The sequence below is a fragment of the Prionailurus viverrinus genome, chromosome C2 (assembly GCF_022837055.1).
Source record: "Prionailurus viverrinus isolate Anna chromosome C2, UM_Priviv_1.0, whole genome shotgun sequence".
Lineage (NCBI taxonomy): Eukaryota > Metazoa > Chordata > Mammalia > Carnivora > Felidae > Prionailurus > Prionailurus viverrinus.
In genome coordinates, this window is record NC_062569.1 from 149358581 (window position 1) to 149386083 (window position 27503).

Genomic DNA, 27503 nt, shown 5'->3' on the forward strand with positions numbered 1-27503 from the left:
ACTGTACAGGTTTGAGCTTCGTTGGTCCACGGCACAGGGCGGGAGGCTGTCGAAGCCAAGCCACGATCCAGACTGTCGATGGGAGGCCAGGTGCCGATGAGGGGGAGCCCATAGGACTTGCCAGAGGGACATCGGTGGTCTGACCAAGCAGATTCAGGAGGAGCCGACCCTTGAGCAGATCCTACTAAGTGAGGTGGCCAAGCTTCGCTAGGGTCCTTGTGATGCCTCAGGGTGGTGGCAGGCAAGGAAAAAAAAAGGAGTGATGCTAGGTCTGGGGCCGCGGGGGCTGCAGGGCCACCGGCCCCTCCCCCGTGAGTTGTCAGTATTGGAGAGCACGCTCTTGAGCCCAGCTCAGAACGAGATGTGGCACTCAACGGCTATCGGTCCTGTCATTCTGCGGCCTGGCTTCCTCGGAGACCACTCCATCCAGCTCTGCGGCCCCCGGCCCTCCGTTGTCAGCATGCCGCCCTCCAGCCGACAGCTGGCCTCCGACACATCTCTGGTGGGGGACACAGAGGCAGCACGGGGCAGAGATACCTGGAGGCCGCCCTCGCCACCAGCCCGGTGGTGGCTTTCCCGCGGTGCGTGCTCCCGGCTGCAACCCTAGATTTCACCTCAGCGCTCGTGTGGTTTTGTAGAACCTTACGACTGTTGGGCAGATTTTAGAGGGGCTGAAGCCGTTCAGGCAGCCTCTGTGTCTTCTCCCATGTAGCACAGGCCCTGCTGCGTCCTTACTGGAATTTTAGGCCGGACACTTCTGGTTTTACGCAGCAAACTCTGAAGCATGGCATTCTAATAAAATCAGGAGTCCTAGGGGCGCCTGGGTGGCTCAGTCGGTTAAGCGGCCGACTTCGGCTCAGGTCATGATCTCGCGGTCCGTGAGTTCGAGCCCCACGTCGGGCTCATTGCCGACAGCTCGGAGCCTGGAGCCTGCTTCGGATTCTGTGTCTCCCTCTCTCTCTGACCCTCCCCCGTTCATGCTCTGTCTCTCTCTGTCTCAAAAATAAATAAACGTTAAAGTCAGGAGTCCTGTAGATGGGGAAGCAAGAACGCGACACAATATGATCTAGAGAGTGCTGGCAGGGGGCGGAATGGAGGCTTGATGAGCCTTCCGTCTGTGTGGCCCCCAAACGTTTCCAGGATTTGGGACCCGCGGCCTGGGGCTGTCCCTCAGGGAGTCGAGAGGGCCTGAGGAAGAGCATAGCAAGGGTGTCTGGGAGCCTGAGAGATTAGGGCTGAGCCCGGACTCACCCTTCACTCACCGTGTGCTCGGGCAAGTGACTTAATCCCTTGGAGACTCAGTTTCCCCAGCCATGAGGTGCAAAGTGCCCTCGAGCCCCCTCCCCGGGGAAGACGCGGTTTCACGGTGAGCCCGTGCGAGGCTCCAGCAGGCTGCACACGGCAGGTTACTGAGAGGAAACAGAAGCCCTTTCTCCTGCCGAGCACCAGCCTCCTTCACGGGGAGCACCGCGCCACCTCCCGCCACCCCGCCCTGCCGGCCGCAGCACCGAAATCCAAAAGCCGAGCTTGGCCAATGGAAGGCGCATTGTGCTTTCACCTCCCGAGGTGGGACTCCCGTTGAGGGGCGGCAGCTCTTTGCTAAAGAGCTCCCATTCGGTGCTCCCAGCCTGAAGCAGAGAAGAGTAAGTTTCCCAGGCTGAAGGGCCTGGCCTCCTTCCATAAACTGCTGGCTCGGTGTCTGCTTCAGCCTTCTTCTGTTTTCCTCGCGCTCGCTCCTGTCTGTGCCGTCCCGCCGTGACTTTTCTTCCCCTACCTGCACCTCGCCTCTTGTTTTCCTTTCCCACCCGTCAGGCCCGGCTCCGGGAATTCCCAGCCGGGAGGCCAGCGCCCTGGGAGAGCCGCCCCTCGGCCCCTCGGGCACCTGCCTCCCAGCAGGTGTGGGGCGATTCCCGGCCATCCCTTGGCCTCCAGTGCTCTGAATGGACATAACCATGAACTTCTCCCTCTTGAAGGGCACTGCCAATTCCACTGGGCCTCGGACCCTTCAATTCTCCCACTCTGCCGTGTCGGAAATAACGGCAGGCCAAGCGCACAGATTCTCTTCGCGTAAGAGGGGCGTTCCTTCCCCCCCCTCCCCCGCCCCACCCCCGGCCACCCTTACTGGAGACACAAGACATCCATGATTCACGGACTGCCTGTCTTCCGCTGGTGGTCTCAGAGACACAGCAGGATAGAGCTCAGCATCATCTTTCATTCCTAAAGCTCAACATGCTCCTGACCCCACCAGCTCTGGCTTATTTTTCACAGACCTGTTTTTGGAGTGTTCGCTGCACTTCTTAAGTTCAAGGCTTCTCCATTCATAAAAAATCCCCCCCCCCCCCCAATGGCTCTCTAATGCTGCTCTTTGTTTTTCGGCAACTGCCGAAGTATTGGGCTATTTGCCATCGGAGCGACACAGTGAAGAAGAACAACCCCAAACGGTTTCCTTAAAACGAACAGGTTCCCCCGCTAGTTTCTTTTTTTTTTTCCTAAAGTTCACTTATTTTGAGAGAGACAAAGACAGCGCAAGTGGGGGAGGGGCAGAGGGAGGGAGAGAGAGAGAGAGAGAGAGAGAGAGAGAGAATCTCAAGCAGGCTCCGTGCTGTCACCGCAGAGCCCGACGCTGGGCTCGATCCCACAAACCGTGAGATCACGATCTGAGCCGAAATCAAGAGTTGGATGCTCAACCGACTGAGCCACCCGGCCGCCCCGTCCCATGCTGGTTTTGAGTTCTTCAGAATAACTGGGTTCCTTTGGCTTGTGAGCCAGGGGGACTTGCTATCAATTTCCCCTGCGGTAGCGGACAGCCCCCTCTTTGGTCTGATGCCTCCGCCGCAGCCCTCTCCCCCACCTGGGCGGGAGCTCCGTGCAAGAGGAATTTGTTCACTTAAGTCTGCAGCGGCTCCGCACCCCCCAAAGGACTGACCTTCACGTGAACTAATTGGGACTGCAACAGATTAGTAACACAGGTTGTGGAGGTGCGCTTTTGCTGCATAAAGGAGACCTTTGAAGATAAGAGCTGTGTGCTTTCACAAGCTCATCCCTGGTGCTCTGAACAAAGGACACAAACTAATAAAGTCAGATTCATCTAGGGGCAATCTACACTCGCAGAGGAATATCACCCCAAACGGATTCAGAAAGGCAAATGGAAATCTGCCGGAATTCTTTTAAACTCCCAACACAGATCTCGATTTAAAAAATGACACACACACACAAAAACTCTTGGTAATAAGCAGACCTCTGATGATCTAAAGATCCACAGTTTCATTTATTGACTTAGAGAAAGTAAATGGCATTTCAAATACAACCTTCATACTTTAATAGATGAGGTCACCCTGAGAAAGATGATACTGAGCCCGGCGGTGGGAAACCTCCCTCCAGAGAACGGCTTTGATTTACAAGGTCAAGGAAAGCTTTCTCGGAGAAGCGATAGGTTTTTCAGTGACTTGGGACTAACATGGAAGAATTTAGAAAAAAAAAAAAGTAGAGTTTGAGACAGCAGACTAGGAAACTCTTGCTCAACAAAAGGGATGACCTGCGGAGAGCAGGAGTGAAGAGTCAAAACTGATTTGTTACCAACTATAGACCCCTGAGATCCGCCCCCTTGTTGCAGGCATCGAGGTCCTGTGTAGACGGCGAGATCTTTGTGAGTTTCCCAGACTGGCCTCAACAGGGGCTGTTTCTCCTCCAGGGGACATTGGGCAGTATCTGCAGATATTTCTGGGCGTCACAACTGGGGTGAGGGGTGCTACTGGCACCTAGAGGGTGGGGGGGGGCCAGGGGTACTGCTACACATCCTGCAAGGCACAGCATGCCCCTCCCCCACGGCAGAGACAGATCCGGACCCACGTGTCAATGGTGCCTTAGGAAAACCCAGCCCGGGGTAGGCACGCACCCCAGGCACAGCACAGATGACACCGAGGGGTGTGAGGAGATAAGGGGTGTGGTGGGAACCTTCAGGAGCCCTTGTGGGAACCAGGGTCGCCGGAGGCCATTTGTCTGCCTGCGCGGCATCAGCAGTCACGCCGTGCCCAGGGAGAATTCTGTCCCCACGCCAGGATCTGGGACGACTCTTTCTCACAGTCTCGTGGCCCAGCATCCAGACTCGGAGCTGGCACGCCGCGTCCTGGGTGAGACGCAGGTGTAAACGACCAACGAGATCACTCCCGAGCTGACCGTCGGCTTTGCCACCTGGGAAGGGACAGGCTACTGCTTGCCTTTCCCAAGCTTCCCGGGCATGAGTCACATGGAACTAGATAATGATGCAAATCACTGTCAACATTTCTAAGGTTTCATTCCAACGTCTCATGGAACGATAGTGCAGAAAGCAACCTCAGAGCCTTTCTGAGCCAGCCCCGTTTCAGAGAACACCGAAGCACAGACAGGTCAAGTGGCTCTCTCTGTTCTCCAGGGCAGGCTGGTGACAGGGCAGGGACAGACCTTCTGGCTCTTTGTAGAGTGCTGGTTTTTACTGTGCGATCATTGAAGCCGTTACTGCTCCCCTGGTCTAGTTACCATATACTAAACACACAAAAAAAACCTGGTCTGGACTTCAAAAGGAAGGAAGGAAGGAAGGAAGGAAGGAAGGAAGGAAGGAAGAAATGGGCTGGATGTGATTGCTGAGCACAGAGCCCAGTGGACACAAGGGAGGGGATACCTTTTCCTGCTTACACGTCTGGGATTCTGAGCTCTGTGGGGCTGACTGGGAAGTCCTTACACCATTTCTATCTCCTTTCTACCCCGAAACGAAGCCCAAACACCCCCAAATCTCAAACGGAAGTCGGTGTCTATGGCCGTGAATTCATGAACGACCCAAGTCAAAATCAGGGAGGGAAGGTATCACTTCCCCCCATGGCCCCTGTGTTTTGGGGTGTTCGTGGGGAGGAGGCAGGCTTCCAGAAACCAGGAGGTGACAGCAAGGATCCCACCCTCGCCCTGGTTCTGCCTTTTCTTCTAATGGCCTTAAACCGCCAAGTGACAGCAACGCGCCGATTTTAAACCCTTTTATGGAAAGCGCCATACCCTTTTCTGCTCACATCACTTAAAATAATGAGCTAGCCGCACTTGTATTAGTCTGTCTTTCAAGTGGATTAAATTCACGGTCTCGTTCTCCTCCAGTCTCGCAGGCTTTGGCCTGGCTGTCTGAACCTCCAGATTAGACCAAGGAGCACACGCCAGACAGCAATGAAACGCAATTACCTAGGCAAACTTTTGAAGGATTCGAGCCCTGGGGCACAGGCTGTTTACGAAAGACTAAAAGCACCGTTTGTACTGAGCAGGACCAATTGCCTGCGTCTTTTTGAGTTCTGGATCCTGCCTGCCGCTGGACTCCAGGCAGGATTTCTAGGGGCCAGATAACATCAGGCTTCTGTCCGCACCTCTGCACCTCAGGGTCTCTGCTCTGTTTTTCAACAAGAAAATGCAAGTACCAACAAAAACCTATTCTAACATCTCCTTTTGTGTTCACGGACTCTCTCTCATTGGTTTATTATTATTATTATTATTTTTTTTTCGTATTGTGTACCACCCTGAAAAAAGGGCAGCAAGAAATCATCCTATAGCCACTTGGCTCTGTAACGTCTTTGGATACGAACAACCTTTCCCATAAACAGGAACTTCCCGTCTTTGGGGGGGAAAAAAAAAGAGCAAAACAGCAAACCAGGCTCAACGACACGTCCAAAGTACTTTCCCCTTGACTGGAACAAAAGAGGCTTTCGGAGGAATTGAGGGAAGAGGAGGTGAAGAAAGCGAAAGGGAGGTTGACAGAGAAGGGTGACAAATGGCCTGGCCCCCCCCCCCCCCCACCGGCCCACATTCTGTTATTTTTGCAGATAGGCCTGCGGGCCCGCATACACTAGCTGAAGCCCGTGATTCAGTGGCACAAGGCGGGATGGGGGGAGGGGGCTACTTGGCTTTTCTCATCCACCTCAGGCACAGAATGAAGCCACTGGGCATGGAGGGGGTGGCTGTTTCAGTGCTGGGGGACCTGAGGCTCTGAGGCCCGTCAATGGGTCAGTCGGCGGAGGTGGGGGGGAGAAAAGAGGCTTGGTTCGAGGTGGCCAGGGTGGAGGGCCACCAAGGTCAGGAGTGAACTCGGAAGTATGGGCTCGGAAAGTGCCAGAACCAGGAAGAATCAGGAATGCTTTGAGGGAAGGAGGCGACTCCTGGACGCACCTGAACATGGGGGCTGGGGCAGAAGGCAGGTGTCTGGGAGACAGCAGGGACACAAGAGCGGCTGGCCTGGCGGGGGGTGGGGAGGCAGCAGAAGGAGAGGGCAGCTCACCAGCTTCAGAGAGCAGGGAGCTGTGGAAGGTACGGGGTCAGGGGGTCAAGGAGCACAGACGCTTCCCACCTTCTTCCTTGTAGCAAAAGGGAAAGCGGTGGGCGTGTTGGCACCTGGGCGGGACCACCTGGGCTCCCTCCCTCAGGCCCCCAGCCGGGCTCTGGGAGGCCGAGGAAGAGTCCATCACTGAACCAAGAAGCAAGGCTCCACCCTAGCACGGGTGCTGTGGGAGGAAGGAAATCATTCCGGGAAGAACATTTTAGAATTGAGAGTAAAACCGGTTACCGACCCGTTTTGACCTGCTGTCCCCAGAGCAGGCACAATCTTCCTCAGGGACTGCCGCTCCCCCCTTACCCTGGAGGGCTGGGCTGGGGCCGCGGGGGTCTGGAGGAGGAGGAGAGACGCTTCCTGCCTGCCGGCCTGCAACTTGGAGGCGAGCCTGTCGCTCTCAGCACCATGACTGGAGATGAGGGCGACAGGATGCAGGTGTTCAGGGCTGCGGGGATGCTTGGGAAGCATCTCATCAGTCGGTTTTGATGATCTCAAAGCACAGAGGGAACTCTCGGGTGCTCGCTCCCGGGAGCCCATGACAGCCGGGGCGGCGGCAACGTGTACCCCACTGGGTAACAGTGGAGGGCAAGGCACGGAGATTTGGTGGAGTGCCAGGCCCTGATGGATGGGACCAGGAGTAGAGAAGGGGGGCCGGGTGGATCATCGGAGGGCAGGAAGATGTCCTGGAGGAGATGGGGCAGGCCAGGCTCCCTGAAGGAAGGCAGGACCGGGGAGACGGGGGGTGGGGGGGTGTTGAGAGGCCAGAGGAGGGGGCAGGTGAAGGCAGCAGATCGCAGCGACCTCAGTGCTCCAGCCTCTCCCCGCTCGCTGGGTGCACGTTTGGTCACCTCCGAGCACGGATGGCTCAGGAGGGGAGTGGAAATCTTATGGCCCAGAGCAAGGCACGGCAGGAGAAGGAGCTAAGAAACCAGTGGGTGAAGTGATCTCAGTAGGAGCATCTGTGTCGGGTCCCCCTTGGCCATCAGAGGGCTTGAAAGGCCACATCTGCTTCCTCAGCCACCATCCCCCGCAGGCAATGCGTTCAGACAGAGGGGCCTCAAGGAGGAGGCTGTGCCCACTCTGGCCTCCCCGGAGGCCATGGTCTTAGCAGTGACGCCCCCTCCCACGGCACAGGGTCCTCACGTGTGTTGTCACTCAAGGTCACATACAAGGGGTTCGAACCCAGGCAGGAGGCAGCCGGAAGTTCGCCAGGTTTTCTATCACTCATTGCCGCTTCCCAGGCCTCACTCTGCTTGCTGCCTCTGAAAGAGTCCTGGGGGAAGCTGGCCGACGTGCATATGGAGAAACCGGGGGTGGCTGAGTTCAAAGGGATGTGCTCTAGGAAAAACGGATGGGCCCACTTCGCCCCCAAAGTCTCAGGTCTTAAAACAAGCAGCGTGCACATTTTCCTGCTGTGCCTCTGCGGCTGAAGCTAGCGCCTGAGTCGTTTTTCGGAGGTGAAAGGACAGGGCCCTGACCGTCTCTGGTGGGAGGACGAGCAGAACGGAGTGACCACTGGCACCCAGATGCCTCCCTGCTCAAGTCAGAGCCTTGCGAATCGAGAAGGAAGCGGAGAGATTCACTGAGCTACCCCAGCCCCCAAAGACGGGACAGTTGCACGAGAGGGGTCACTGGGTGCTGGCGTGGGGCCTACGGTGAGGTCTGGCAGGAAAGGGTTGCTTTCTTTAACTCCCGGAAACTCTTCTCTTGACTTTCATCCCACATTGTGCGGTCCTATGCAAAGCAAGTCATTTCAGGGTGGCTTTGACCGAATAATGATCACTCACAGCCATCAGCCTTGAGGGCCGCTGACCTGGGCCCAGAAGAGGTCCTGCCCAGTCGCTGCCTCGGGTCAGGGTCTCTGGAGAGCAGGATTTGCAAAGGGTCCACAGACGTTTAAGTGCTGGTGGCCCACTGGTGTTCTAACAAGGGACAGGAGGGACACAAGCTTGCCAGTTCATCAGTGAGTAACACAGAACTGGGGAAGACTTCCCCTCTGCTTACTGCCCCAGTCACTGAAACGTCAGCAATAGAAGGGAAAAACAAGAAGAGAAAATCCTTCCTGCACAGACCCCTTCGCGTGGAAAAAGCTCAGATTTCAGCTACCCGCCCCCATGCCCCCCGCCCCCTCCCCCGCTTCTCCACGGTGTTGTTCAACCCCCTTGATGACTGGGAATTTATTCTCCAACGGGCCTCAAGCTCCCTGTTTTGCAGTAGGAAATTCTCCTTCATAAGAGGGCTACTGTTGGTATTGTTTGTTTGTTTTTAATTTCCAAAAATAAGGAAAAGTTTATAAAATGGGGGGGGGGAGGTGGGCAGGGAAGAGGGGGACGGAGAGGGCAAGGGAGGCAGCTGACCCCAGCATTTCCCAGTCTCGCCTTGGCTTCTCCCCAGCCCCAAGGTCCCCCCCCCCCCTCTGTTCTGAACGTGAAAAATAAGCAGCCTGAGCCGCCTTGACTGGAGATGTGTCTAACAAGGCCCTCATTGTCTCAGACAGGTGTGAGATTGGACTTGATCTGAGGCCAACACCTCCAGTCCCGGAGCCAGCTCCGTGAGCTGAAAACATGCACCAGCCCTCCAGTAATACCACTGCAGCCAGCCAGAGTCTCAACAATTTAAGGCTTAACACACACAACATAAATCAGTGAAGGATGGACCAGCCGACCGGCAGCTTCTTGGGCGGATGCCTGCAGACTGTCTGCAGATCAGACCCTGCCTGTTTGGGTTATTTGAGACCATTTTTTTTTTTTTTTTTTTTTTTTATAATATAAAGAAGAGAAACTGGGTGGAGCAGTGCGCAGGCACAGTGGTGTTTGCCCTATCTTGTTCCAACAGCCCCTCTTTCACATAAGTGCTGTTTTGCAGGGACTTCTTGGGAAGCTTCACTTTGCTGTGTCCTAATACGAGAATGTGTCCCAGCTGGGGAGGATGGGCGGGAAAGCTGGGCACGTGAGTATAGCAGCTGGCTGTGTGATCTCCGGCAAGTCGCTTAACCTCTCTGGGCTTCCAGTGTCTCCCCTATTGAATGAGGCGGGGGGGGGGGGGGGGGGTGGGGGGGGGGTGGGGTGGGGTGGGGCTGGCCATCTCATTCTCATCCGGCTTTCTAGGATTCACTCATTTCCGTGGTCAGAAGTTCAAAGTCACTGTACGCACTGCCCAAACCGGGGGACATCGTTCCCCTGGCTGGGAAAACTTCCGACACCACTGAATGCTATGTTTCTGAATGGCTCTGTTCTTCTGAGCAACAAAAAGGGCCATTTCCCAGCATTTCCTTTATCGCCCCCTCTTCTGGTCTGTTCTTTAGAAACCTCTGGTTCTCGGACCAGCCCTGAGAACCTCCAGTGCGAGGCCTGGAGCTTAAGCACCCCCCCACCCCGCCCAGGGCTATGGTCATAACTCGTCAAGAGTCAGGCGCTGTGGGAGGCGAAGCCGGGAGGGCCGGTCCACGTGCTTAGTCAGTGCGGGGCCTCAAGTCCCTGCTTCTCTTGATTAACCCTTAACTAAGGTGCACATAGGACAGGTGACCACCAATGCAAGGGAGCCCGGAAGCCACCCTCGAGTCAGCGCCTCTGACAGAGGGACACTTGGTATCTGCCCACGGGATTCCTGTGAAGGCCCTGGGTGGCTCTGGTCTTGCCGCCCGTGACCCTGACTCTGAAATCACGGCGGTGGTCAATCGCGGGGACGCCTGTGTCTGGCCCTAGCTCCCTCGTCCGCGCGGCCTAGATGCAGAAGTTGGCAGCGGTGTCCTGAACTGGGACACGGGACTGTCACTGAGCACCCGTCCCCAGCACCCCCCCAGCACCCCCCCCCCAGCCCCGGCTTTGCCGAGTTCCCACAGCTGTGGCTGCCCGGCCCCGCCCCAAAACCCTCGCACACCTGTCTGCAGGCCTCCTCTTGGCCCGCCAGCCCAAGCCGCCAGCAGGCTTTCAAGGCCCGGGCCTGTGGGCGGAATCGGCCCAGGGAGGTATTTACTTAAAATCACACAGGAAGGTGAAACTAGGTTCAAAGAAATCCTTTTGTAGATGGTTCGTTAAAAATGCCAAAGAGGCTGACCATTCACATTCTCTGAATGTGTCCGATTCATGCAAGTAAGGGCCGGGTCGGGGTTCATCCGCGGCTGCTGCCCACGTGGGCCCTGTGGTCACGGAGTGTCCCGTCGGCCCTTCTGCAGCTGTTTGCTGTCCCCCAGGGAGCTGGGCTGGGGGGCGCTCTGTGGGGCTGAGAAGGACACAGGGTGGCCTGGAGACGGGTACCCTAGCCTTGCCTTTTCGCAGAACCCCTACGCAAGTGTGGAATTGAGCATTTTGCAAACGGAGACACAAAGAAGCACACGATACGGGACCCGACCACGCGGCCTATCGTCTCGTTGAGGAGACCGCACACTTCTAGAAAAGGGCCGAGGAAGGCAGAGCAGGATTACGAGTCCTGACGAGGGTTCCATACCCTATATTCCGTGGCCACCTCCGAGGCGGGCCGGACCAACGGGATGAGCACTGGACCAGGAGTCCCAAGACTTGGAGTTCAGGTCGGCCTCCGACTAGGCCAATCCCTGTGATTCCCTGGGCCTCGGGTGTCTCATGAGTAAAATAAAGGGCACGGAGCAAAGAAGAATAAGGTCCCTTTCAGCTACAACAGTCTGCCGTTCCCACTTGACCTTGTGGAGCAGCAGTTATGGGCTCTCCCGTTGGAGTTCACCCAAGGAAACGGGACAGGACTCGAAGACCCTACTGAAACCACCACAGACAGGGCTCCTGTCCTCCTGCGGAACAAGGAGACACAAAGTGAGTGTCACAGAGTGGCTGTGTGGCTCATCCGAACCGGGCAGGATGGACGGATATGTGACACCCTGGTGATACACCACAGCCACCAGCACGAGGACAATAATAGCGTTAAGAGGAAAGCAAATGACACCAACCACTTGTTTAGTGGGCGCTGTGCTTAAACCCTTGACGAAAATATACCTCAATCCCTGCGGCAAACCCCTGACGTAATAGGAGTAAATACACGCGACGCTCCCTGCGGGCCCGGCATATGAATGGTAACTCATTTGTCCTCACAGCTCGCCGGTGAGTCAGGTGCTAATATTACCGGGCCCATTTTACAGATGGGGAGCAGTGGAACAAAGGACTTCAGCAATTTTTGCAAGATCACATAACTGGGAAGCAGCCAACCTGGGATTGGAATTCCAAAGTCCGTACCCACTATCCGCCATATAGCTTTTAGTGCTAATTTACAGATCCAGATTCTGCTTTCCTGAGAAAGTGCATTCTCGGGGGGGGGGGGGCAGGGGGGCTCCCGTGTTTTTTTCTGAGACTCTTCTGATGATAAGATGGGAGGAACAGCTGTATCTGCCCTGTCTTGACATCTCCAGGCTGCTGTGTCTCTGTCTGAGGGAGCCATGAATGACCAGGGAGAAAGTTTGAAAAATAAAAGAAACTCCTCATAGACCCCCTAATGTATCCACCGCCCCCGCCCCCGACCGCCCCCCTCCCCCAAGGCGTGAAAGAATCAAATGAGGAAATCGGGAAGAGATTCTGGAATAAGACTAACAAGATTTCCTCTCCCGTCCACCTGAATTGGCCATCGGTAATTTTGCACAAATTCAATTTTAAAGTCATGCTTTGTAATTTGTGGAAAATCATATTAAATTAAACAGATCCACGTCTGGGCAATGACTTCTCTCATTTAGCAACATATGGTGCCTCAGAAAGCTCGATCCCACAGCAAAAATATTACCAAAAATAGAAGGAAGGAAGGAAGAAAGAAAGAAAGAAAGAAAGAAAGAAAGAAAGAACGAACGGAAAGGTGGCCTTTTAATCATAAGCAACCAAGTAGAGGTATTCCGGGACATCCCTACTGGTTTCCCTGAGAATGTTCGGCATGACCGGTAATCTCCAGGAGCTGCAGGAGCCAGAATTACAGAATATCAGCGTTGAAGCCCATGTCTGTAATTGCTTATATGAGACGGGGGGGACCCGGGACTGGCGGTAAAGGGAACGGCGGGAACTGATCACGTGGAGGCTGTGTGCCTGTGCGGGCCCACTAGGCGGGACCCTCAGGACTGTGCCCTGCGCCTCACGGGTGACAGGTGGTGGGGATTACATGAACCAATGACAAAACCATGGGCTCCGTTTTGTTATCGCCTTTGGTACACGCGTGAACCAGGCAGCGTCCTCGTCATAATTCACCGCAGTCTGCTCCAGTCACAACCCCAGCATAGACGCCGTCACCAACCTATGCCGCAGGTTCAAATCCGGCGGGGCGGGGTGGGGGAGGGGGGCGACATCACTGCGCGTTTCAAAAACTTGTGCTTTCACCCCGAAGACACCAACCCTCTTGGACCAGCCACAGAATCACGGCCGAGAATTCAGGCAAATGACGGTTCTACAGAGCTGGCAATCTACAACAACATCCGGTTGAAGATGAACAGACCTCGAGAGGGGCGATCTCAATAAACCACTTAACGGGCAGAAATGCCGAGGCGAGCCCTTGAGCTTGTGCTGACTTTTCCAGATATTTTAATAACTTTATCATATAATTTGCCATCTGATCTTACAGAGAGATGGGCTAATGCAGTGTGAGTGGCCACACTGGGCACAAACCCCATGAGACTTAATGAAACAACCACGTTCACTTCCCTTGTGCGACCTGCAACTCCCAAGAGCGCTATCACTGGTCAGGTTATTTCTTCCTCCCTTTTTACCTTGAGAGATTCTTCGACCTCCCCCACCCCCACTCCTGCAGGTCAGCGTCCACATGCGACCTTCCTAAAGACGGTAGGAGTTGTTGGCACAGCGTAAGCTCCCTGGGTCTTGGGTCTGGCCTCGGAGTGACTCAGTTGAACACATAAAGCTGTAAGTAAAGACAGTTCCTCCGTGGGAACCAGCAAGTTATAGATCTGGGAGATTTAAATGTCCCGGATGGGTGAACTGCTCACACCCAGGGTGGTGCCGACGCAGAGGCTTTCTCTAGGGATGCTCTGCCTTTACGACATCACTGGTGGCCACACCCAAAGCCCCACAGCAGAAGGGTCACGGTGCATCGTCCCCCTTCCTCCCAGCGGGACTGGGCTCGCCACCCCAGCAGCCCAAGTCTTGTTCAGCACGATGATCGCACTGACTTATGGAGGCGTAGACTCAGTAATGTCGGCTGGAAGACCAAGATGGTGAGCAGGAATGAGCTCCATGTGTGTTCGTGCTGTGTGTTTTAAAGCTCAGGTTTCACGGCCACGCGACAGCCCTGAGGTGACATGAGACGCGTCGGTCAGTTCTCTCCCACCTCCTCCCCCATCTCGTCCACACTCCCTCCAGGCGGACAAACAGGGGGTTCCATCTAACAGAGAATCCCCTTTACAAAAGGGTAAGAGTCCAACTTCGGCTCAGGTCATGATCACATGGTTCGTGGGTTCGAGCCCCGCGTCCGGCTCTGTGCGGACAGCTCAGAGCCTGGAGCCTGCTTTGGCTTCTGCGTCTCCCTCTCTCTCTCTGTCCCTCCCCTGCTCGCGCTCTGTCTCTCTGGCTCTCAAAAATAAATAAACATTAAAAAAAATAGAAAGGAAAAAAAAATCAACTGGATAAGAAGTCCTCCCCCCCCCCCCCCCCCCGTGGTCAATCCTCAGGCGTGCACAAAAAAAAAAAAAAAAAAAAAAAAACAGAAAATAAGCATGACTGGCCAATGTTTGTTTTTCGGGTGAGTTCTATACCATTTTTGAAATTATTTTGTTTTATTTACTGTGGTTGGTAACTGAATCTCTGGTATCAAAACATAAAATGTTCTGCCAGAAAGAGATTACGGAAGAAAGGTCTGTGGAAAGAAACTGGGTTTGTCAGTGAAGATTTTATTTACAGGTGTTTTGCAATCCGTCCCTTTAATCTCCATAACAATTGGGCTGTTCTGCTTTGGAGGCAGATTATTGTTCAATAATCGGAAAGCTCCAGAGGGGCGAAGGCTACGGACGGACATAAAATGGGAGGATCTGAGACAACTATGTACCAAGGCGGCTCCTGAGGTCTGAGAAGCCCTGGGTATACTTTCCCCCAAAAGGCCTGACAGTGAGGCCCCGAGGGCCAGAGAGGAATAAGGAGAGGTAGAAGTCGTTAGGGTTCCTCAGCATTCTTTAAACCCCATGTGCTTTTAAACAGCCCCTAAAAGAACTGAGTTACAGCAGGGCCCGCCTTGCCGCTCCGCGATGTGAGGAAAAATAACACCCATGAGTGAAACCAGCTCAGTTTGGGGAACCACCCCTTACAAGAAAGCACAGTAGCTCTCTAACCCAGACCCTGGCTTTGCTACCAGAGAGTATGGTTGGTTCCTCCCTGGGTGCAAACTTTGGGCAAACTTGGACACGACTTCGTGGCCGTAGTCAAAGTTTCTTTTTTAAATATACAAATGTGAAAGGCTATCTTCGGGTGATTTGTAAATTTGGGATTATGGGGCATGCAAAGTGAATCGCCAGCCTTTCGAAATGTGTGTCCGGTCAACAACGCCTTGCCATGAAGCCATTTTTCAAAGAAAGGCAGCTTGTCTCAAATGACAGTGATACGCCTAGCTCTGGGGAGGTCCAATTCTTGAGTCCGTCCCAACTGGCTGGCTGTGGTCTTCCTGTCGTCTTCTGAGCCCACGCTTACCACCATCCACAGCGTCATGAGCTGTTGGGGGCGAGGGCAGAGGGCACCCAGGCCTCCGGTCTGCCGGTCTGCGTGGTTCCCACGAGACAGGGCAGAGATCCCCCTGACCTTTCCCTACCTAGCACTGCTGGCCCTCTGGTCCCATCTGCCTACGTGCACTAGAAAATGTTAAGAAATGTCTGACTTCACATAAAAAAAAAAAAAAATCCTATGTTTTCCTGCCTGGGAGATAAAAGTACCATGATACTGAGTTCCAGCAATGACGGGCTGACCTGCTGGCCAGAAGAGATGATGGAGGCATTTAACGTGAGACACTGTGTCCATATGTCCCCTGCCTAAAATATCTGCTCTGGGGGGTGGACGCAGCAAAGTTATTTCTAGACTCCTCTGCGGCCTCCTGTCCTTTCTACTTTGGTGTAATTGCTAGAATGGTGCCCACCGGCCCTTCCCCCTCCCCTTCCCCCGCCCCCCCCTCCCCCCGCCGCCCCCGACCAAAAAAACGTGTGTCCATGTTCTGAGCCACAGACCCGTGAATGTGATCTTATTTGGAGAAACAATCTTTGCAGATGTGATTCAGTGAGAAGAGATGAGCTTCTCCTGGTTTATCTGGGTGGGGCCTAAATCCAGTGACAAGTGTCCTCATAAGAGACAGAAGAGGGGGATGACACAGACAAGGAGGCCGTATGAAGGTGAAAGGGGAGCCCGGAAAGGGGGAGCCAGGAGCCAAGGAACACCCGGAGGCACGGATTTGCGTGCTCGAGAGGGGGGGAGGGGCACAGAGAGAGGGAGACAGGATCCCCAGCAGGCTGTCCACACCGTCGGCACAGAGCCCGATGCGGGGCTTGAACTCACGAACCGTGCAATCACGACCTGAGCCGAAATCAAGAGTGGGATGCTCAACTGACGGAGCCACCCAGGCACCCCTAACGGTTTTAAGTGTTTTCCATGGGCTGAATCTACGGCTCACCGCTTCATGCTTCACGATGGCCCTAGAATCTCCAAGCATAATTACTGCTCTTGTTCTGCAGGTGGAGAAACTGAGGCTTTAAGTGGTTAAGTAACCTGCTAGAGGTCCCAGAGCAATACACGGTAGAGGCCGGGGATAGGCCAAGGTGGTCTGCCTGTTGAACCTTCACTCTTAGCCACTGTGCCCTGTCTTTCTAAGCCGTTAGGTCCTCAGCTCAGCTCTCCCTCTCGCCATTTAATCATCGGTACCACGGAAGTGCTCCAGCTAGAGTTTTATTAAAACCTTGCTCTTCTGAGCAAAAACTCTGTATGTGTGTGTGCACCCACACACCCACATGCCGGCCTGTAGATTACCAGAACGAGGGGACTGTTCAGAACATATCAAATCCTCAGAAGGAATATTTTATCCTTAAGATCAGGCCCTAAAGTGAACCCTTCTTTCTTGTAATTAGAAAAGCATTAGAAGAACATTGCCAACACGCTCTGGAAAACACGGTCCGATCACCTTGAACGACATCCATGAAAACGTTTGGTCTGAAAATGTAGTCCCGCTAAAAATGTGGTTTATGATTACGGGTGCTGACAGCTCACGAGGTCGGCGGCTCCTTTGAAGGGCTGGTTTATTAAGTACTTAGCTGTGCGGTGCTTGTAAATACAGTGCAGGCATTTTGAGCCGTGCCGCTCAAGGGGGTTCTGTGTCGCTAACCATGCCTCGCCATCAACAGAGCGCGAGAGGAACTCAGGCCGTGAATGGAAATCAAGGGTGTCAGACACACGGTAGCCACATTCAACTCAAGCTACAATGGCGAAGGCCTTATGGCCTTTTTCTCAAGGAGAAAACAGACTTAGCTTTCTTCCCGCCCCCCTTTCTCTTTTTCTGCATGTCTACGACGCGATTCATTGATATGAGCTTTTCAAACTTTCCTTAAACCTACAGTTTACATTGCACCAGCCAAGAACATAGGAAACAGTAAACTGGGTTCTCAATTCCTGCCTTGAGAATGCTTTCAGCTCTGTTAACTCTAACCCCTCCGCCTGCTCCTGAGAAGAGAGGACAGGACACAGCAGTGGCACCTGTCGGCTTGCTCACCCACACGTTAACTCTTTTTTTTTTTAATTATTATTATTTTTTTTTTTACATTTATTCATTTTTGAGAGACCGACAGAGACAGAGCACAAGCGGAGGAGGGGCAGAGAGAGAGGGAGACACAGAAGCCGAAGCGGGCTCCAGGCTCCGAGCCGTCAGCCCTGAGCCCGACGCGGGGCTCGAACTCACGGACCGCGAGATCGTGGCCTGAGCCGAAGTCGGACGCTCAGCCGACTGCGCCACCCGGGCGCCCCTCACACGTGAACTCTTCATTCTGCATCCTTTCCACTGTTTTCCTTTTCCCTCCCTCCCTTCCCTCTCGCATGTATTTATTTTTCTGTATTCACGGGGACACCCGATTCAGGCTTGATCTCAATCATGTTCAGATTCTGACGTCGTAAACCTCTAAAGGCTCTCAAGTTCTACCATGCTAGATAAGAGTGAGTTTTAAATCATTCACTTTTCACCTTTACCGCATGGCTTCTAAGTCGATTCCTAGCGCCCTGACTAGTTTGCTTTGTTGTGTAAGCATTAAATGACCATTTGTAGATTTACATGCGCAAACCCCTCTGGCTTTGGACTATATAGCCTCCCACCCCACTCTGATTTTGAACTTCTAGACGAAAAAGGAAGGAGAGAGAGAGAGAGAGCGACAGAGAAGAAGTGAGGAGAAGAAAAGAGAAGTTTGATATTTTACCCCCAAGGCTGGAAAGGGGATTTCTCTCACCTCCTACAGGGAAGTAGAAAGGTTTTTTTTTTCCCTTTTGTCAATGTGGCTGATAAACACTGACATATGTAACCGGATAGCTGAGGAACAAAGTCAATTCATACCTCCAAAAGCTTCACAGACAACCGTAGCCTTTCCAAAGTAACTTTGACTTTTGGGGAAAATCACTCGCAAAACAAAAATCGTTTGGAATCCTAAAAATCAGGAGGTGAATCTGAGATGTCAGGGTCTCCACTCTCTGGCCGTACTCTCAACTCTCGGCGAGAGGCACGCGCATACTCCTCAAGGCTGATCAGAGGTGGCCGGTGTTTGGACGTTCGGAAGGTTCCGGCAACAACGGACCCCAAGAGAGACAGACTCGTACATGCAGGAAGGCCGGGCCTCTGCCCCAGGAAACCAAGAGCAGTTGGGAAGCCCTCCTCGTCCTTCGTTCCCTCACGCTGGAGATTCATGATTCTGAGTTAAGTGTCCTTTTGTCCCCCGCTTGAAAAATCAAGCCCCCCGCTTGATGCCCCCCAAAAAGATAGTTTTTCGAGGTGCCCACCACAGAGTCTGGCCCTACGGTTATCATCATCAGCAACATCTAATGCTAACAGAAGGCACTCAGCACTCCTCCCCTCGCCTCTTTGAGGATCTGGATCTTTTGACCCTGGTCAGCCTTGAGTCTAATGGATCCTTGATCCAACAGAACCTGCCACCCTCGCAACACTGGCTCCAGAGCCAGAAAGATCTGGGTTTGAGTCTAAGTCCGTCACTTCTGCTCTTGGAGAATCTGGGCAATTGTTAGCCTGTGGGGTTTATCCCCTCTGTCTACAACCTGCATCAGGGGATTGCGGTGGGAGCGGAATAATGTGAAGGTCTGACCTGTGCCAAAATACATCCTAACGGGTTAAAGAGCTAAACCTCACGCCAACATGCAGCAGAACTACAAAACTTTGGCCCCTTCCTTTCTCCAGTTTCTTCAGATGTGAGTCTGTCTACCTCTTCCCAGAAAGGTGGGGGTTATGTAGCTGTAAATGTGGTTCATCAGTTCTGGTAAATCAGGAGTCAAATTCTTAAAATGACTTGCTTGGGTCGCCTGGAGCCGTCTCTAAAGGAGTGCGTGTGACCGATTGAGCATCGGCGACTTCATCTTGCTAGAATCGGTCCTGTCCCATGTTTTGAAAGGACACGTGTCCGTTTTCCTTCCCATGACTCTACGAGAATCCTAAACCTCGCCCGTAGCAGTTCGTGATGCTCTCTTGCCTAATCGTGTAGCCGCGACAAAATGGCTTTCTCTTCACTTTTAAGAGCTGGTAAAGTAGGAAGTTGAAATTGACCTCAGCCCTCTTAATAGTTAAAAACCTCACCAAACGAACAGTGGTTTGGTGGGTGGCAGCCTGCCCCCCTTTTCCCTTACCTTGCTTCAGATAATTTGAGGTGTCTGTTTTGGGGGATTCTCAAGCACATCTGACTGCAGATAAACAGAGGCATTATCCCACATCTGTGATTTCCTACGGGCAGAGTTGAAGGGGCAGGCGTAGCTCTCCGGATGAAGTCCCAGCCTCTCTGTCAGCCCACGATCTCTCCAAGCCCCCAGCTGCTGACGTTTCCAGATGCTGAAAACATTCACACATCTGTACGGCACCCTTTTCAACTTCCATGACTACCTTTGGGATATTTTTCTTATAGCGATTGATGCCTTTTCAAAGAGAGCCATAAACACATGCTGAATTTTTACATAAAGCATCTTCTTAAATATAATATGGAGTCTCCAGAGCTAAGCCAGGAAAATAACCATTTTCCTACTTGTCAAGAACAAAATGAAGGTTCTGGCTGAAAGAGACTTTACTATTATCCCTGTTAACTTTCTAATTTCAGGGAAAAAAAAATCCCCAGGGTCTACTCAAACCATGACTAAGGGAAAAAAACATTTCCTTATAGAAAAAAAAAAAGGAAGAAAGAAAAAGTAGTTTTACACGAATATATCTTGGGCGGTTATTTTTAAAAAGTTCCTATAATTTTACAAGTGATGTACTGACCAGCAAATCATATTTTGGAAAGAAAGGGCATTAGCAATATAGTTAACACATTCTTTAGCATAGCAACCAAGCCTCTAGGGCCCTCTAAAAGCAAGTTATTATTACTTACATGTTGCAGAAGTAAAAAGTTTTCAAAAGGAACAATAAAGGGGTGATGCTCTGTGTTAAACCTGATACTCTGCTAAGCATACAGTATTCCAAAGAGCTGAAGAATGCCCGTCCACGGTTGTGTCTCCACCCAAGAGCTGCTGACTGCCGAGGACAAGAATTCAATTACCACCCTCCCCCTCTCCTTTTTGGTAAAAAAAAAAAAAAAAAAAAAAAGAGCGTATCTGACAAGGAGGGAAATCAGATCTGATTCACTCCTCACCAAAACCGTCTGAAACAAAGCTGGCTTCAGGGTGACCATTTCAACTTGCCCCCGCTATGGTTGAATTTTCCATTGCTTTTTAAAAAGTGCTGAATAGTTTTGGTTCCAATATCAGGAGAAAAAGGCAAGTCCCTTCATCAACCTAGTAGTATAAATGGCCCGGCATACGACGAGAGAATAAGAGAATAGAAATCTTCCCTTTGATGTCACAGATGGAGGTCTGCAGGTGACGTAAAGTAATTTCAATGGCCCTCAACACAAGATCAAGAAATCGCCTTGACAGTTTGTTCTATCTGGAAGGCAAGTATCATTTAACCCCTTGCCCATCGCTTTCCATTAATGTGCCATTCGACCCAATTTACCGTCCACGCTTGCATTTTGGCATTAGAAAAGGTTAGTGTGCGTATTTTTGAATGACTGGTCACGATAAAGCACCATAAACCTGATGCTTTCACGGAGGCTATTTCTCAAGACACCTAAGATGAGTCTGTAGATGAGAGACAACCTGCCCGAATCAAGCTCTGGGTTTCTGTTCCGATACAAAGAGGCCACTCTACCCACAGGCCACTTAACAGCTGTGTGCCGAGCATCTGACGGGAAGCTGCCTTTGGGAATTTTCCACTCAAATAAAAGAACCGCCCCCAGAAACATCATTATGAGAGCCTGGGACAGGAGCCGTCGAACTCTGGGCAAGAGAGTCAGCCTACTCTTCGAGGACCCCCCAAGTGCTAGCCCCAAAAGAGGGGTACTGGTCTAGAAACCTTGAAGAACTCACGAGGAGAGCACATCCCGCAATACGACTCACACAGAGAAAGCACCCGGGGAAGCGAATTTTGGCAATCTCGGGGGGCTGGTAGCGTGTCCCTGGCTGGCCACCTGCTCTCTCCCCCAGATGTGTCCCTTATCTCTCCCTTTGAGTCCAACAAGCCTGCTACTTGGAGAAGAGAATCTGACTGTGACCATATCACATACAGCTGTGTGCTGCACAGCACAGAGTAAGGGACTGTATTTCGGAAATTTGACATGGTATCACAGAGCAAATAACCATTGACGTCAGTGGTTTCTACGGTGCAAGTGAACTTTGTGTATTATCTAATTTGGCACAGGGCATTTTATGCAATTACTGTATTTTACAGTGTTTTTGCAGTTGCTAGCTAAACCCCAGGGTATGCGTGTATGGCTGTGTGTATGTGTGTGTGTGTTAATCTGCACTATTTATTGATTGCAAATTTATTTATTGTAAATAATACCTTTGATGTGATGGCAGCCAGACTTTCCTCGTATTTCTTTATATTTTCGTAAAGGACATATATTAGGTACAAGCCCCACCAATGATCTGAGGCCCACAGGAACTTGAAAGCTCCTGACTTTCACCTCGCTTGGGGCGCGTGCGTGTGTACGTGCGTGTGTGTGTTCTAGCCTAATGGGTAGGGAGGAAAACAGCATAGCCAAAGCTAACTCTTGAAAACATCCAAGATATTATCTACGTATAGATAGATATCTCTCCATATCCTAGGCAGCAAAGCCTCCGGATCTGGGGATCTCAGTACAAGGCAGATCTGACTCAGTAGGTCCGGGCTGGGCCAGAGACCCTGCGTGTCTACGAGGCTGCTGGTCCGAGGACCACCCTCAGCTCAAGGAGGAGAAAGAAGCCAGGGCTGGTCTGGGGGAGGGGGTGGGGCCCGAGGGCGAGGCGGGAAGCGGGCTCCCTCCAGGTACTTACCCTGCATCTGACTCTGAGGCTGAGGGTTAAAGGCAGTGGAGTGGTTCAAGGAGGCCCGAGGGTTGGGTGTGGGGGCTGGGTGGTGTGGGCTGACCCTCATGGCTGTTCGCCGCAGCTGCTCCAGCTCACTGAGCCGCTCGGAAAAGGACAAGCTCCCGGGCTTGGTCTGATCATCTAGTTTCTGACGATGTCCTATTGTGGGGAGGGGGTGGGGTGGGGAGGGGGAGAGGGAGGCAAGGAAGGAGGGAGGGAAAAGATCAGAAAATGTATTGTGGATTTCCTGACATCCAGGGTTTTCTTGTCTTTCCCCTCCCTCTCCCCTCGCCCCCAACGTGGCTTCGCTGGAGGTCTGCACACTTGGCTGGGGCGCCCCGGGGGAGATTCGGGGCCCCCGTCATCCCAGGCCACTGGGTGGCCCACCCAGTGTGCGCCCCGTCTCCCTAACCCCGTGCGCCCACCTCCGCTGGGCAGAACGCGGTGGGCGCACCCGCCTTGGTGACCGCGTCAGGTCAAGAGGGAGAGAAGGAGCATCGGTCGTTGGCGCTCGGCCGCACACCGCGGGCCAAGCTGTGGCAGCCAGGAAAGGTGCCTTCCCTGTGGCATCAGAACGGCCGCTCCCTACTGCAAATCCAATCACCACTGTCAGGTTTTAGAGGCAGCAAAGTGGGCCCTGGAGCTCAGCGCACGCCCCTTCCAACAGGAAATGAGGTGTGGCTGCAAACCCACAGTCCTTGGGGAGGTCCGATTTCCTGCTAAATGCAGGGCTCGGGCAGCCCCTCGGCCCCTCTCCTCTCCCTCTCCTCGAAAGCTTTCTACGGGCATTCTTGAGCATTCCTTCCTGAAGCCGACTTCCCCAGGTGCACCCTCTAAGAGGGGGGTGGACCGGAAGGTGTAGCCTGGGCCTCATCGGGTCCAGTATTCCCAGCAGACTGGGCCCACTGGAGCCCAGAGGACGTGCCAGCAGACCGGATGAGCTGGCCCAAGGGCTCAGGAATCCAAGGGGGGGGGGCTCAGTGTCTGTATAGATGGTGAGTGTCCTTGCCTTGTTCCCCATCAAAATCACTGTCACCACGATGCAGTGAGCAGAGGCCATTCACATGGGACAGGCTGGGAGGGTTGGGCCTCCTGTTTCCTTCCTTAATTCCTCCAACAAAACGTCTCTACACTGGAGACGCAGGCCTGTCAAGCAGAACTGAGGCTCGAGATGTACCGATCTAGCCACCGCGGGGCCAGGCGATTCATTCCCCTTTGAAAGACGATGTGCCCTGCTCCTTCCTCACCCCTGTGGTTCGAATAAAGGGTCATTGACCAATTTCACACACCGACCCCCCCCAACCCCCTCCGCCATTGTCAGGCGGCCTCCAAACAACACTGGACCTCGTTGCCATCAACTGGGGCTGCTTCACATGCCCTGACCCAGCCCGCCGTTAGAAAGAGAATTCCAGGAGTCTACTCTCCCCGGCCTGGGGGGCAGTGGGGTGGGAGAAGTGCATTTCAGCCCAGCTCCCGATCGCTACAATTACAAAATTAAATTTTATAACTTGTATTACGGCTCCAAATCTCCGTGGCTTGCCGTTTCTTCCTGCTGCCAGGCCCCTTGGCACAGTGGATGCAGTCTCAAATTCCAGACCAAAAAAAGGACCCACTATACTGCAGTGATTTTTATCATGGACAAGACCTGTTTGGCTCCAAAATGAGGAAAACGACTTAAGCATAATATTTGTGTAGTTCAAACGCAACGCTCCCTCTTTTCATGTGTCACCAAGGCAAATCTGGACTCTGATTCAGCCCCGCAGCCCACAACACTCGACCTGAACACAAACAGCCTGAGTCACACAGGGCCAGCACACATGTGAGAGGCCTCTTACCGGCTGAGTATTTTAAGCACTGGCCTTGTGGGCGAAAGGCCATAGGGCCAGGTCCCGGAACAACTCCTGTCATCCCTTTCTCTCAGAAGTATGAAAATGTCTTTTTCTAGAACATTCTATTTCAGTGGATCATGGTGTAATTCAGTGTCTCTGGATGGATCTTTCCCTGACTCCTCCCTCGTTTTTTTTTTTTAACGTTTATTTATTTTTGAGAGAGAGAGAGAGAGAGAGAGAGCCTGAGCGCACGCACGCAAGTGGGGGAGGGGCAGAGAGAGAGGGAGACACAATCCGAAGCAGGCTCCGGGCTCTGAGCTGTCAGCACGGGGCCCGACGTGGGGCCCGAACCCACAAACCGCGAGATCATGACCTGAGCCGACGTCAGATGCTTAACCGACTGAGCCACCCAGGCACCCTGACTCCTCCCTCCTTTTATATTTGGGACAGATTCGTAGCTTTCCGCTGATCAGACTGAGAAATCTGGTATTCCTACAAGCAAAAGAATTCCAACTCAGAAGCCATTCAAAGCAGTTTTAAATGCCTACCACGACCTAATGGTTGGTATTAGGAGTCAGGGAGAGAAGAGGGCAGGACAAATGATTCTGGGGAGTTCCACTGCCTCAGAAAGAATGCCGGTTGGCGAAATAATGGTGCAGAGGCTTCCAGCAGGTTTTGTACCCGTTTCAAAACTTCACATTCCTTGGGCACCCCGTGGCATTTTTGAAGAACACCGTGTCAAGGACAGAGGGTGATCCAGAAGGATGATGTATACAAGATCATTGTGAGTACACAGCATTTGGCAATTTGGAGTCTACGGTCTGCCTTTGAAGAGCGGCTGTCGGTTGTGTCCGCCTCGGTCCCCAAGGTTGGGGATCACGTGCCACCAAAAACATGGAGCAGGAATAAGTCATTTTAGGTAAGCCGCTACGGTGGCCAGGCACAACGTTGAGATGATTTGTTTGCATTAGTCCCCTCTCATTGCCCTACGTCTAAAAAAACCAAAAGTTTTAACATGTGAGCAATTTCTGTATCAGCTGACACCTGCCCAAATCGTAGTCATTTACAGAGATTAACTGATGACTGCCTGCTTTAGCAGGAATGTTCGGGCATAACTCTCAGAGAAAACAATTCTTCACTCGCAGCCATTTTCTAAGCCCCGAGAGTCGGGAGGCTGAGTTTAATGCCGGAGGAGTGGGGGGGGGGAAGCATTCATTCTGCGCCCTCCCCACGTGTGATCCTGGCGGTAAGTAAGAGCCTTCTTATCTTTGCAGGGAATCTCCCCTCACCAGTCACTTCCTCACCAGGGTGCTAGAGGGTCGTAACACCAAGGCACAGGGGAAATAAAAAGCATTATCATCTGAAAGGTGTGGTTCAGATGCATTTATAAGCTAGATCAAAGGAACACCTAATTCTTCTTTTCTGAAGCCATCAGATTTCACGGGCCAAAGAGGCATATTTTGTATGAAATACAGGAGCTTCCGACATAAACTTTCAAGCCGGGGAAAATGGATGCTTTAGGTCTCCGGTTTCCTGTATCTGCGTGCAATTAAAATGTCAATTTGCCCCCTGAATTTTAAATATGGGAAATGTTCACTAGCAAGCTCCCTTTTCTTCTTTCTTGCTGAGGACTGGGCTTCAGAGGGCAGCAGGGAATTCAACTCTGGATCAAATCTAGTAGAATTACCATGCAGCGCTAAGCATGCACGTTTGGTAGTCTGACTTTTTGAGCCCACTGTAAGTAAGCTGAAAATGTTGACACGGTGGCCCTTAAAATAGTGGCTGCTTTAAGATTTCATACCAGGACATCTCAATGACTCTTGAACAGAGTTGAAAAGGATACTTAATTTTGTTTCTCTCTTACTATTCCCACATTCTGGAAGAAGTATTTGATTAGGATTTTATTATATACATAGTGTCATAAAAAGCCAAAAGAAAAAAAAAAAAGGAATAAAAATAAATTAATCCCATCTGCGAAATTTTACTTCTTCATTCCAGAGATATACGTCCTGGAGCTTTCTGGGATAGCTGCCCACAAGGCATCCCTAAATGTTATGATAGCCATGATGGATAATGAGGCCAGCTTTCAATTTTTCTGCTATAAAAACTAGAGTGAGTAGGTATGCATCTCTCTTCCATAACTGAACTATATTTTTTAAGAAACCACGGTTGAACTGTGGAATATGATATTTTCTCTTTTTAAAATTTTTTTAAAGTAGTCTCCACACCCAGCCTGGAGCCCAACGTGGGGCTTGAACTCACGCCCCTGAGATCAAGACCTGAGCTGAGATCAAGAGTTCCGTGCTTAACCGAGCCACCCAGGCGCCCGAACTATATTCTCCTCTATCACAGAACACAAGTAAGGCTAAATTGTCACATTTTCCTGGAAAATTTTGGCCAGAGAGAATAATTTTATGGCAGCTTGTCAGCCCATGTTTCTGGTATGGGTTTACTACTTTTCTTGATAGGTTCTCAGCAGAAAAAGTAGGAAGGCATAGATTCGAAGCATTGTCATGATGAACGGTTGAACAAAATGTATGCGAAATGATAATACCAAAAAGATATCTATATATGTATAGATACATATATTTGTGTATGTCTATATATGACCTTGTGAGTCTTCTAAAAGCATACAATTCTAAAAGCATACAATACAATTCTTTCGCATTTCAAAAGATGCTTGCTGGTCAATCTGATACTAACAACATGGGTCTGGATATAAAAACCTGGGTATCTCCCCCTTAATTTGCTACAGCTTTAGGCCTATGGAAAAGAAATTGACGTGTGTAGACAACAGCTCATTTTTCCTGGTATAACAGTCTAAACTCTAGATTCCGGGGTTACTAAAGTCTTGAGGACAGGAAAGTAATCATACCGAATGTGAATGTGATCCTTCCTTAAAGCACCTTGCAGGTGATGAAATAAATCTTTCTAATAGCAAAACTATCTGTCTGCTGGCTAATTTAATGCTGGACAGTATTGTCCCATTGTGTGTGTGTATATATATATATATATATATATATATATATGTATGTATATGTATATATATATATATACACACACACATACATGTATGTATATATCGTGATATCAAATATATGATATGTATGTTAGCATATTCTATATTAGGATACATATTATATATTCATGTTTATAGATTGTCCAGTGCCATATAAACTTTGGTAGCCTAACTTCTCCCTCTAATTTCTCCCCATGTTGTCAAACTAGGACATCTCTGCAAAGTTAGAGTACTTCAGAACTGGAGACGTGCCGGAGAAATCGGCTTCGTTTTTTAACCCACGTGTGAGAAGTGAAGTTCAGACCGGTTATGTCATTTATCTAACCTCACACGGCCAATGAGAGAAGGAGGGCGGGTCTGAAAACACACCCACTCCCTTAAACAGCTGCCCACCCACCGCTCCGCAATCTTGCTCCTATCCATACCAATTTCTGTGTGCCCCCCCCCCCCCCGGTGGATCGATAGGAGAGTGAACAGTGTTAGGTAATTGTAGGTCACCGGGCCACCAGAGCACCATAAGGATTTGCACTTTCTGCCTTTACTGTCCCACTTCTGTTCCCAGCTCGTGTGTAGAGCCAGAAGTGTATTGTGACCCCACAGTAGAGAGCTATGTCTCACACACCTGAATGAGCATCCGAGCCGTGGGGCCTTCTGGCTTGGTAGCCCTGGGGTGTGGCCTGAGAATTTAGACGTCTAATAAGGCCCAAGCGATGTGACCCCCCCCCCCCCCCAAAGCTGGTCCAGGGAACATCCTGGGGATTTGA

General features: G+C 51.8%; 1 protein-coding gene across 4 annotated transcripts in view; it reads right to left on the bottom strand.

Annotated features, from left to right (window-relative positions):
• Window positions 1-27503, bottom strand: part of RUNX1 (RUNX family transcription factor 1) — a 257316-nt gene that overhangs the window by 21463 nt on the left and 208350 nt on the right. For 3 of the 4 annotated variants that reach the window (XM_047876132.1, XM_047876130.1, XM_047876131.1), the window contains one exon: window positions 21859-22050. The exons of the other annotated variant lie outside the window; for it this stretch is intronic. In XM_047876132.1, coding sequence (XP_047732088.1) covers window positions 21859-22050 — 192 coding nt within the window. The remainder of the gene's footprint in view (window positions 1-21858; window positions 22051-27503) is intronic. 4 annotated transcript variants of the gene reach the window in all.